The sequence below is a fragment of the Lagopus muta genome, chromosome 4 (assembly GCF_023343835.1).
Source record: "Lagopus muta isolate bLagMut1 chromosome 4, bLagMut1 primary, whole genome shotgun sequence".
Lineage (NCBI taxonomy): Eukaryota > Metazoa > Chordata > Aves > Galliformes > Phasianidae > Lagopus > Lagopus muta.
Window position 1 is genome coordinate 24,728,500 of NC_064436.1, and position 13,311 is coordinate 24,741,810.

General features: G+C 35.8%; 1 protein-coding gene and 1 non-coding gene across 3 annotated transcripts in view; both read right to left on the reverse strand.

The window, feature by feature from the left end:
• Positions 1 to 13,311, reverse strand: part of GPM6A (glycoprotein M6A) — a 94,400-nt gene that overhangs the window by 24,035 nt on the left and 57,054 nt on the right. The window contains exons 1-2 of one of the 2 annotated variants that reach the window (XM_048940988.1): positions 11,907 to 11,930; positions 4,453 to 4,645 (exon numbers count right to left, since the gene is read on the reverse strand). In XM_048940988.1, the coding sequence (XP_048796945.1) occupies positions 4,453 to 4,645; positions 11,907 to 11,910 (197 nt within the window). In that variant the 5' untranslated portion in view covers positions 11,911 to 11,930. Of the gene's footprint in view, positions 1 to 4,452; positions 4,646 to 11,906; positions 11,931 to 13,311 lie in introns of those variants that run through there. The other variant, XM_048940987.1, reaches the window with a different exon arrangement.
• On the reverse strand, positions 11,210 to 11,320 carry LOC125692789 (U6atac minor spliceosomal RNA). The gene has a single exon (XR_007376838.1). It is a non-coding gene; the product is annotated as a U6atac minor spliceosomal RNA (small nuclear RNA).

Sequence of the window (13,311 nt, forward strand, 5' to 3'; positions counted from 1 at the left end):
CTGTTGGGAAATACACCAAATGTATCTTGTGCTGTTGATTGCCTAAAGACTGTCTTCTAGAATTTGCTCCAATCACCAGAAAAATGTAACAATGGAGTTCAAAAAATATATGTTTGACAATTGTCCAATTTCTGCTGACTTTGGAATCTTGACTAAGTCAGTGATAAAGTGAACCAAGTACCCATAGCTTTGTAGATATACTGTCCAGTGCAGGTTATTAAGCTATTAGAGTAACAATTGAATACCATATCTACCTGAAGTACATTATTCATTCTCCGTGAAGTCTGCATAACTGTTAAACTGACAAAGTATGCAACATAAACCATTGACCTCTTATGGTTAGAATGCTATAAAAGCAGTTTTCAGGATAAATTAAGCTACCTTATATATATAATATTATTTTATATATATATATATAAAATATTATATATATATTTTTTTTTTCTGAGAATCTCTTCAAATCACAAGAAACTGAAATTGTCACTCCATATCAATTTGAAGGAATTCACACCTCAAACACAGAGCTTAGAATATCTGTTTTGCCCACAACGCCCTGAAGTAGCTTAAGCCAGGCTGCAAGCCAGTACTTCAGAGACAAAGTTCACTTAATAAAATCCTCATTGATTTTTAGAACATAATGTTTTTAGAACCTATTGTTTTTAGCACATTATAGGCAAAGACCGCTTGTTTGTTTTCCAAATAAGCAAAAGATCATGCATTACTGTAACTCATTGCTCTAAAAGCACTACCTCCTCCCCACTCAATGTCTCTGCAGGATGTCTCAAAGGTCTAAGAAGTACTGACAATGATGTTCCATATTTCAACTTGGAAACAAAAATCACAAATTTGAGGAAATTAATTTCACTGTCTCACATTTAAGGAATTTTAAAACAAGATACAAAACTCATACTCTTTTTTTTTTTTGTTCTTTTTTCTTTTTTTCTCCAAATTGTGAATATTTACTACTTATTAATATTCCCAAAGCAGTTTTGGCTGAACCCCCAGGGGCAGATCGCTCAGAGGGGACTTGGGACACTCATTGTAGATCATTAATCAATTCAGACCTCCCTATGCATCAGAGTGCTGTGTAGGATGCGGGCCACAGGGCTAGCAAGGCTAAACCTCGTGGCCAGGGCACATCCCAGTGCCCCAGCCAGGAACAGGGCAGCTGGGGCATCCCCAGGCCTTCATCTGTAAGAGATAAGAACTGACTGAATTGAGCAGAGCATGGGAGGTCCCAGAGGAGGCCTTCTGGGGACAGTAATGGATGGCAGTTCCCTCATGGCTCTGATATAAAAATTTTTCTGCTGCTGCTGTGACATGGACATTTCTGAATGGCTTTGTTGGATTTAGGTACTTTGGGTTTTATTTTCAGGAGCATAAAGGATGCTTCAGACCTCCTTTGTTTATTCTTTGGAGAGAAGCTACATCCTCTATAGGGGTTTACTCCTTTTAAATTGCAATGAGTAACTATAAAGAATGCCTTGTGAGCTGTGTTATTTGAGCTCAGAACAAATGCAGTTCTAAGTGTGACTAAGAAAGCCTTTATCTCTCACCACCTGCATAAGTAGTTCTATGAAAAATATGAATTGATTTTTACACTGAATGGCATTCAAAATCCAGCAGGCTAATAAAAATATAGATAGCAATCATAGGTGTGATGAAACAGAACACACTTCATTCCACTGGGACATTGCCCGCACACATTCATCACTGAAGGACAGACTCCAGGTCAGCTTCGGAGTAGCAGAAACTTTAAAGAGCCAAAATATCTTAAATAGTCTAGAAGTAATTTAGCAGAACACCCCGCTGTATCTTTTCATTCTTATTATTTGAAATCAAAAAAATAAACAACTTTGTTAGATGTCCATTTTTAAGAATGTAGAAACTACACTGCTTCTTCTAATTACACATTTTTTTCTCTGCTTTTTGGTCTTTCAAAGGAATATAATTACCATAGAACTTTTGTATTGCCAACTGTTATTCAATCAATAATTATGACAAAACAATCACTGTTTCAGCATACAAGATTATTTTAAAAGAGTACCATCCCTTTAAGTATGTGGAAAACTGATAAGCAAACATCTTTGAGAATCACAGTTTCTGCAGTTTAAACAACTTTAAGACATAATTTCAGAAATATTTATCACTATTCAACGAACAGAACTTTTGATCCTAATAGGTCTTCCAAGGAAATAATTAGCTTTAGGATGTATTTAAGTAAATGAACAGATGAAAAAAAATATCTCATTTACAGTTCCTTAGTCATTTCAGTGAATTGTCTACATTTGAACAATGAGGCTTCCTGACTGATATATTTTCACTTAAGAATTTGACAGAGGGAAGCTGGAAAATTTGCCATGAAGAGAAAGCACTGACTTGTGGCTGTTCCACACTAATGGCTTCCTTAGGGACTAATAAAATAAGTTAGAGCCTAATAAAAAGGCTGACCTTTTATTTAGGATAACAATGAACCTTAGCTGCCAAGTTAAGTCAGACCCATTATTCTAAATGACAAGACAAAAAGCTTCAAAGCAGAAGTCACATACTTCCCATGAACCTAATATATTATCATACAAGAACACTTAAATTTCTCAGTCCTAAGGAGAATAAATTTGTATGCGGTGAAGCAAGACATACTTACTTGGTAAAATTCTCCCTTCTGACTGCGAATTTCAGAAATAATACTGCTCATAGTTTCAGAGAAGCTCTGGGGTGGATGTTGATGATACAGCACCACACGAGATTTCGTATTCATGGAACACATGAAATGTTGTGACAATCATAGCACCAAGTCGGATTGCACAATTTTCTTGTTCCATTTCTTATCTCAAAAAATAGATGCAAAAGCCTAAGAACACAGAAGTCAATAGGACAACTCCCAGTGCTCCTCCAGCCTTTGGGACTTCTAGGCTGGCTAAGTCTGTTACTTAATTGAAAAAAAACATCACTTGTAATGCGTTCTGAACTGACACCTACTGGTTTCCTCTGATACCACCTCTTTCTCCATAGCAGAAGAGAGAAACAGTTTATCCTTACATACACTGTGAATCATAGCATCATTACAGTTGGAAAAGACCTCTAAGATGGTCTACTACAACTCATGTCCACTAAACCACATTCCTAAGTGCCACACCTACCCACATACCCCTAACATAAGTCTCCAGGGACTGTGACTTCACCACTTGCTGGGAAGTTTGTTCTAATACCTCACTGCTCTTTCCAAGAAATTTTTCCTATTCGCCAACCTGAACATTCCCTGGTGCAACTTGAGGCCATTACCTCTCATCCTGTCTCTGTTACCTGGGAAAAGAAGCTCATCTCCACCTTTTTATAACTGCCTTTCAGGGAGTTTGTAAAGAGCAGTAAGTTCTTTCCCAAGCTTCTTCTCCAGACTGAACAATGCCAATTCCTTCAGCTGCTACTCATAAGACCTGTGCTCCAGATCCTTTACAGCTTCGCTGCCCCTCTTTGGACATGATAGAGAGCTTCAATGTCCATCTTGCAGTGAGGGGCCCAAAACTAAACAGTACTCTTGTACTGTTATTTCTAATTCAAGCCAGGATATCATTAGTCTACTTGGCCACCTAGGCACATGGCTGGCTCATGTTCAGCTGATTGCAGACTGATATCTCCAGATCCTTTTCCACCATGCAGCCACTCTGTCCTAAACCTGTAGCAATGTATGGTGCTATCACTCAATGCAATGGATGATCAAATCACTTCTTCAAAAAACATTTAAGAAAGAAAAGGCTTAAAGAATTGTGGATAAGATTCTTCAGCTTCAGTTAGGAGTATGAGCCAGACAGGATTTTGGAATTCAAATAACCAAGATAAAAATATTTTAAAGAGGCAACAAGATTATAAAGTTTATTTATTATTTACTTCATTATTAAATATAGTTAATTTACTAAACTGAAGGAGACTCCTGACAAAAGTAGTATTGCAAACTTCATAGAGACTTTCCGGGAACAAGTTTTTCAGGAGTAGCAAAGCATGACCCCTTCAAAACACATGAATTCTAAGAAAACCAGGGGAAACATTTAACACTTCAAGAACTGAAGTTCTGTAGAGCATTTCAGTTTCTTCCTTACTGCATTTATTCACAGAAGTAATCTGCTACATGCTACACATTCCTTCTGCATTTATTTGAACTGCAAAGAGGAAAATTTTACACATTTCAGTGAAGACATTTTCACAAATGAAAACAAACGTATTGAAAAGGTCTATTAGTATATGAAGTAATTTTGGTCCTAAATGATATTAAAAAGCATTATAAATTGTTTGTAATCAATAAAAATATCAGCTCTATCAAAATTTCATCCACTAAGCTTATCCAAATTTTCTATGATTTTTATACTGTAACACATTTTCTTGACTCAAATTCATATCCCTCCGTGGAATTTTTCAGCAGTTTTAAAAGGAAACAATTAAAAGAAGGTACTAACTTACATAGTAAAGACATCAATAACATCTCCTGCAGCTCTTGTCATCTCAAAGTAGGTTTGCAGAATGTTGACAGTTCCTGAAAGTGCTTCATGTCCACAACCACAGAACAGCGCAACACCAGCATACAGCAGGATGGTAGCAATCAAAGATGCATAGGGAATACCTCCCAGGCATTTGATGCAACACTCAAAGCACCCTACAAAAAAAGGAGATTTTTTTTGTTAATATATTATACCAAGGAGAAGAAAAAAGTTGCTTTTTTTTTTAATCTTGAGAAATGCATAAATTGAAGGTGGCAGGCCAAAGACAGATTAGATCAGATATAAAAATCCATCAGTTCAGAAAATCTGTGAGAGGGCACAGGTTAATTCAATTTTTGAGTTTTCTTAGTTGTTATTTGGCCTATTAAATGTAGACACGGAACATGGAACGTTCAACATTGTATTATTCCTTGTGCAGTTTCATATTTTGATTAAGAGCAGATTACAGAGTCAATTCCAGGTTACACCAATATTCACAACTCCTGTTTCTCATTGGATTTCTGAGAAGAATCCTCAATAACGGGAAAGCCACAGGGAGCATCCAATTCAGTTCCCTCTATCACCATACATTTTTTTCCATCTGCAGAGAGTGACAACAGAATTTTTCCACCCCATAGCACCATTTCGAGGATGCAAACAACTTTTCACATGTCACTAAAATAGCTAATAATAATAGAGGAAGATACCACACTAAAAAGGCACAGATTAAGACACCACTAATAAAAAGGTACAGAATAATTGCAGAAGCTGAATTATTTCCCAACTTATTTTACCCCGTGGAATGTTTCTAGAGAGAGAGAGCAATTGCCTTTTGATTATACCAGGCCAATCTTTCCTCCATTCATCAAGTTCTAAGCTCAGCTTGGACCAAAGGTTCTCAAATTTTTGGCACTTCCTTGCCTTGCTTGACAAGTAGTTTCACAAATGCAGCAATCTCTCATCCTGTCAAATCTCAGCAATCCCATAACAACTTGCACATCCTGTAAAGCCCTGCCTGTTAACTTTTGGAAGGACAGAAAAGGCAGGAACCTATAGTAGGGAGAGGGCAGACAGAACTGTAGGTATTAAGGAATCTGATCTGTAATGGGAGAAAATCCTGAAGAAAGGCACTGACTCAATAGCTAGAAACTTTATTTTCTCCTAATAATTGCTAGCTTGTGCCACAAAAGATTTAGATGAAAAACAGCGTGAGGCTTATAGATTTTACACGGATGTGTCAGCGATTGCCAATTAAAGATTATATATATGATGTTCAGCAGGTGTCAGTGTATTTTAAGATGCTCCCAAAACCTCAGGCTATGCTAAATCATAGGAATGCCAGAGTTACAGTGAAATAGCAACAACAAAAGTGCAAAAAGACATTTTTTAAATAAAATATGTCTACCTCACTCAAAGTACATGTAGCCTCTACACATAATTTGTATTTTGTCGTGCAGATTCTTGTTTCTTTCTGTCCAGATAATCAGAATAGTCATTTCCTCTGTCTGTTCAAACATTCATTTTCTACTCTTAATGAACAAATGCCAATCTGTTTATCATATATATATTTAGCAGCTGTTTATACACATCAAAATCTCTGATCAGTTGTCCTGGTTTCAGCAGAGACAGTGTTGATTTTCCTTCATAGTGTCTGGTACAGTGCTTTGATTTGGCTTTAGGAGAAAAACGTTAATAACACAACGATGTTTTAGTTGCTGTTGAGCGGTGTTGCACAGAGCCGAGGACATTTCTGTTTTCTGAGCTTCTCTTATTGCCTTGCCAGTGAGGGAGCTGGGGAGGCTCACTGAGATCGGAGGGAACAGAACCGGGACAGTTGATCCAAATGGGTCAAAGGGATATTCCATTCCATATGAAATTATGCAAAAAAACACAACCAAACAAACAAAAAAACCCCACCAATCCAAACGTCAAAGGGAGTTGGCCAAGGGGACAGCCACTGCTCAAGAAGTGGCTGGGGTTCATTTGTTAAGTGGAGAGCAACCGCTTTGTGCATCACTAGTTTTGTGTATAAGCATACATGACTATACATGTGTGTGCATATATATTTTTTCATTGCATTTATCTCTCTCTCCGTTTTTTTGTCCTAGCAAATTGTGTTTAGCTGCTTGCCAGGTTAAACAACAATTTAGGCCAATTTCAAACATACACATATTTTAGTTAAATAGAAACCTCTATTGATATTTTGTAAATAAAGATTACCTGAAAAGCAGTGTTTGAACTGCTGGATAATTTCTATAAGAAAAATAAAATAGAAATATACTAAACATACACAAGACATAATCAGACTTCATAAATTAATGTAACTGTCAAATACGTATGATGATTTCATTACAACAGAAGCAAAGATTGTTTGAGACTAGTACTTTACAAATTATATCAGCAAATCATCCATCTCCAGTTGCCTTAACACATTTGCATGATTGTAACACTGCCCTCCCTTGCAATATTTTGGCTGAAGGATATATCTTCTCTCTACTCATGACACCCTACTGTGCTGACAGGAGGTAGATTTCCTTTTCAGCAGCTACACAGGGCTTTCAACGTCAAGAGATCACTTTTTGTCTGTTCAACGATTGTAAAAGTCCAGAGTTTTATATCTAGGAAATCTGGGGGGTTTTCATTAGTGGGAGGTTTTAAGAGACTAGGAAAACAAATGCTTGTGGAGTAACTAGTTCTGCAAGCAGATAAATTACTCAATCTTTTAAAATTCTCTCATTCCCATTTTCTAAGATTACCCCTAGCAATACCTATAACTACTTCCTCAGAGCTTAAAATCCAACACAAATACTGTTTGTGGATCCTGCACTGGCTAATCTGCTCTCTAATAGGCATAGAAAATAAGAAATACATATTAAAATATATATATATATATTTTTTTTTTTTTCAAGGAAGACAAGGAAATAGATATATGTTTGATTGCAGAGATTAATGAAAAATGCCCATTGCAATGTTCAGCACAGCATAAGGGCAGAAAAAGCCTTTGGAAATTAGTACTCTATACCTCTCAGCATTGTAAGAAATAGTAATGAGGGAGAGATGACAGTAGAGTGACACTGGGAGTGAAGTACTAGGGCCTGGAGTGTTAAAAATGAAAAAGCAAGCTGTACCTAAGTAAGTGTATTGCCGCATCTCCATGCCCTCCTCCCCCCTTCCCCTTCCAAAATTGGGCTGCTGTAAGTCTTACTTCTGTCTGCCCTGGAAGTTAATTCTGTGATTCTGTGATTTACAGGGACACATGAACTTTAGAGAGCATTCCTTAATATTGCAGTGGTGTGAGGCAGGGAGGAGGAAAATTAATTCCAAAAGCTTTCTTTTTCATCTTCAGAAACAGACAAAATGGGAGTGAGAAAGCTAAAGAAATGACAAGATAGGAACAAAACCAGCTAATATTCTGAATTAGAAGAAACATGATTAAGATACGACTACTATATTCATTCTATGAGTATTGTTATCAGGAAACAGTCACCTTTGCACTGCCTCCTGAAGCTGCTGAATCTGACCCACCAGTCCAGTGACAGCTGTCACAATCTGACCCCATAAACTGCATCAGAAATCTCATGTAAGTAATATTACTTTGGCTCTATTACAGTAAAACATACACTACCATGAAATAGCAAAGCAAAGTGATATATATGGCATAGCAGAGTGATATATTGTAGTGACTAGCAGAGAATGAGCAAAAATGGATGTAATAAAGTGCTATCTAAATTTTATCAGAAATTAAATTTTTTTTTTTAAATTGTTTAAATTCTAAAAGGTAACTGAAAAATTTATAATTTGAGAATTAGAAAAATTGCTTCTGTTCCTATCTCACATTACAATTTCTCACATTTGTAAGCCTGTGACAGAAACTTCTACAGCAGTCTATTTTACCAGTTCAAGAATTTGTTGCTGACTGAGGAATCGTCAGAAAATTTCCTTTAAACATGTAGCTTTTCAAATAATTGTTTATCCCTTAAGACCTTTCTGATTTATGCAGCTCTTCCTCATGCCTATTACCTTTCTAACTACTTACTTCATGAGTAATGCTAGAGTTTTCAGTGTTGTCAAACCAAATAAAAACTAAAGAAAAGCAGTGTGTCAGGAATAAGGTGTAAAAATGGATATTGCTCATCAATCATACACCACAAAAGGTAATGTGCTGCAAGTTACATTTCCTCTGATTCTTTTTTTCAGCTATTCAGAATGTGAAAATAGATGTTTAATAACACAACAATAGAAATGCTATTTTAACTAGCACAATACTATTGAACCAGTACAGAGTATGACTCAGCTGTACCACGTGTGTATAGTATGTGTCTGTGTGAGAGAGACAGTCATTCAGGGCTCTGAACATCATCTTCACAAGATAGAACACACAGCCACAGAAATAATTACTAGGAAAGATAAAAAAATGTGCACACTGCTTTGATGTTTGTTCTCCTCTGGAAATAAAGACATACGTGCTTTCAAACAGTTCGCTCTGCAAAATGAACCTATTTAATCTCAAATATCAGCATTTAGTCTTATTATGATGTTTCAGGCAAAGTTCTAGATCTGGTGGAAGTATATATTTCTACATAAACCATAGGAAGTAACGCAAATTAGCATTCTTCTTTGGAACTTCCAATATGAAGAACTGCATCGATCACATTTTTTGGTAAGTCATTGCACAGAGAAATCATAATAACAAAGATGGCAAGACAAGGAATTTTATGTTATGTGGATAAAGTCAAAAACCAAATACCGACTATATTTAGTTATCCAAATAGGGCTTATTAAGGTTGCTTTTCATATATTTACTTTCCAGTCAGCAAAGGTCTCACACACAACCACCTCATCTCCTCTTAGTACAATCCTTACTGTCCATTATCAGTAATTATTCTCAATAAGAGAAAAAACTTCTGCTTTAAAAGGCTTATAAAACTTTCCTTGTACTGTCTTTGTCCAGACAAACCATTCACAATTCTTCCACTTTATAAAATTTTTATTTCCGGCCAGTACATTAAATAAACAGATAGACAGACAGGTACATGGATAAAAGAGAGATTTAGGACATACCTTCTACCTCATGCATTTGTGAAAGTGAAATTTAGATCAGTGGTATAACCAGATTCAGAATGCAATTATGTTACTATCTTCTAAATAAACTGTTATAGAAAACCCAATCAACCCAGAATTTTATGGAAAAAATAAACACAGAAGAAAAAAAACAAACAGTACAGAAGGATCTTTTAGGTTTGTTTCATTTCTCCTTCACAAGACATTTTCAGCTAGAACTTCTATGAGAGATTACAAATAGAATGTTCAGCAACAAGGAAAAATCATAAAACTCATTTCAAAGGAAAAATGGGGGAAAAATACAATACAGTAGTCTAAAATTAGGGTGTTTGAGATACACAAATTGAATGCATAAGTGAGGAATACTCTGGCAACAAAAGCAACATCATTTTATTAACATTTATAAGAGCTGATGTTTTCTTAGGGGACAAAATGATGAAAAAATACGAATTGAAGAAGCAGAAGTGAAATAGTTGGCCATTCATCTGACTTGAATTCCAGAAGGTACATGGGAACTTGTCTACAGTAATCACAACAAAAGGAATCAATTGATCAACTTAGTTTTTATTTCAGCTCAGTTCTAGTGTTGTTTTATCCTTAGTAGGCTCAAGGAAACAAAACTGAAATAGTGAGCTCTTATTTTCTCTACCTTATACCAATGTAGGAATGTTCTGCATTTTTACTTGAAAAGTAAAGGCTCGCAGTTACATTGCTACATACATGCATACATAATAAAATCTAAATAATATAATACACATTTTAGTATTTTAGATGAACTCACCTTAAATTGCCAGGTGTCACAGTTTTGACAAAGGCTTTAATTAAGTCAAATTTTGAGATATTTTAGTTACAGATTTGAGAATTAAGACCAACTTATGCCAGTAGTCCAATGCAAACTTGTAAGTTCCATAAAATGGAAGACTTTTTTCTTTAGTTTGCAAAGTCTTCTTGTGGAAGCACCAACTTCTTTAAATAGAAAACAATGCACTGGAAACCTTTTTTTTTTTTTTCCAATGGGAAAACAGTAGCAGTCACTATTGTGACCTTCAAATAACTGCCTTACAAACCCATTTAAGAACACCTTTTTTCTTTATTCTGAGTGCATACACAAGCTGTGAATTTCTTTCTGTTCATAATTATTTTCATTGGACAGTATGGAGCACTGCAGACTATAGGGTGTTTTAATAATACTATTAGCATAAAACAAATGAAAAAAACAACAAACAAAAGAACTCTCCCTGTCTTACTTACAGTGATAGACTCTTACTCTGAGTCTTGAATAATGGTAATTAAAGTTTAACAAGGACAATAGAATTTGTAATTTTTGTACACTGCTTAAATCATAAAATCTTAGAGTTGCTTCAGTTGGAAGGGACCAAAGGGAGTATCTCAGTTCCAACACCCTGCAGTGGGCAGGATTGAGAAGCATTAGATCAGGCTGCTCAGAATCCCATTCAACCTGGCCTTGAGCACCTCCAGGATGGAGATCCACAAGTTCTCTGGGCAATCTGTTCCCATGCCTCACCACCTTCCGAGTAAAGAACTTCCTCCTAACATCAAATATAAATGTATCCTTTTCTAGTTTAAATCCATTCCCCCTTGTCTTATCACTATCAGACTATGTGAAAAATCAGTCCTCTAGCTCTGTACGGCTCTGCTTCCTTCCTGTACTGGGGGCCCCAAAAACATGGTTAAATGCTATGCCTTCACCGTGCACATTGTATGGTCCATTAGGGCCTCTTTCATCCTTATCAAAGGGAACACTCACCTTCTTGCGTTTCATACAATAAGAAATTAGCTATAACTTCATTCAGAACTGCCCCTTAACATTATTAAGTACTCAGAATTCCAGCTGAAATTGTCATGTTTGAAAAAACAAAAATTGCTAGAGAAAAAATTCAGTTCAGTCATATGAATAATGCATCACAGTACATTCTATATCAGAAGTGTAAAATAGATTTTCATTTTCATCGGGGCATTTTCATATGCCTTCAAAACATTTTTCAATTATATTCAAGGTAATTAAATCATGAATGGATTGCTCAAATGGTTTCCCAATAATTCTGTTTTAAGGTACCATGATATTAACATGAAATAAGCTACCTAGAGAAGAAATACTATTTCAAGAATCTTGCAGTAGAATAACACTGTGCAATTCAAACAACTATATTTAGCAAATCCACCTGGCAGAGAGATGTATAATTTCTGTGTTTCTACTCTCTGATACAATAATCTTTCAAGACAAATTGAAGTCTTGTATCTGGGCTAACTCATATTAAAACAAATACAAAAAGGTTTTCAACTAAATTTGAAGACATATCTAACGTAAGTAAACATGTCTTCAATCTTTTCAAAGCACGCAGCATGGCCACTTACACATCAAATAAGAGGAGATCCTTTATTTGGTCTAGATTAGAAGTCACATATGTATCCTTACTTAGCCCAGACATCAAACATGCTTCTGTTGTGCTTCATACTTCTGAATCTGAAAAAAACAAAAGCCACCAACATCTTTTCCTGGGAAACTGATACACACTTACATCACAGCACCCAATATGAAACTGAAAAAATGAAAAAATGAGCTGCTGAATATATCTACAAAAAATAAACAAGAATTAACCAGCACATGCTACAATTTCAACTCCTCTTTTTTTGTCTTAGCCATACTTCAGCAACAATCAATTACGTGAGTACAATGTACTCTCATAATAGCCTGCACTCTTTTTATCAGTAAGTAAATAACTTGCTGTCTTCCCCTGTTGTGCCAAAGTAATCCAACAAAGGTTTCGTGTTTTTGTTATATATATTGTGACAATTTTCTATCAAATTATGAGAACTACTTGATAGCAAAACATTAACAAAACAGTACCGTGAAACAAGCTACATAATTTGTCCCTTATAGCAAAACACAGATCTAAGCTATTGTGACAGTAGAGAATCAACAAGTTGGCAGTAAAATCTTATTACGAGAAATGTCCAAAGATCTAATTTCGCATAGTGACGGCAAATTTGATCATTCACTTCATAATATATACTAAACAACTACTTTGCATCACTTCCCTACTTCACAGGTCTCAACTACATAACAAAACTATTCTGAATGGAACTGTTTAAAGCAAAACATTTTATTACCCTTGCTAGTCAGACAGGAAGTTAGCCTTTCTTTTCCCTACTTAATTTTGTTCATATTATTATTTGATAGACAGATAAATGATCATCCTGTGTGCTGCATACTTCCTTCAAGGTATCTGTGCCACCTTTCTCAACACTGTCAATTGTAGCTCTAACAAAGTGCTAATTTAAGTGAAAGCTCCTGGCTTCACATCTCACACCTTGTCAAGGAAATTGGCTCATTTATGCCCCTACACAAGGATTTGTTTTGTAAGAAAATGGGTACATGCTTGACTGTAAACATGGCCTCTCTCATCAATTTAAAAGGAAATTAACTCTATAAATTCAATAAGATATGCAGAATAGGAGATCAGGAGGTGACATAACACCACAAATATTCCTAAATACTATGGTCTCATCCTAAACTTGAATTCATTGTATCTTTGAGTAAACCCTAAGAAAACAATTGAGGGGTGAAGTCCCACTAATATAAGTGAGAATAAACAGTACTAGTTCAGGCTCTTTATAAAACACTTCCCATCTCCTCAACCACAATTGTTGCTGCTGTTCCTTAGAGAATCATGGAATGGCTGAAGCCTGAAGGGACATTAAAGATCATTTACTTCCAACTCCCTTCTGCAGGCAGGGTTGACGACCACTAGATCAGGCT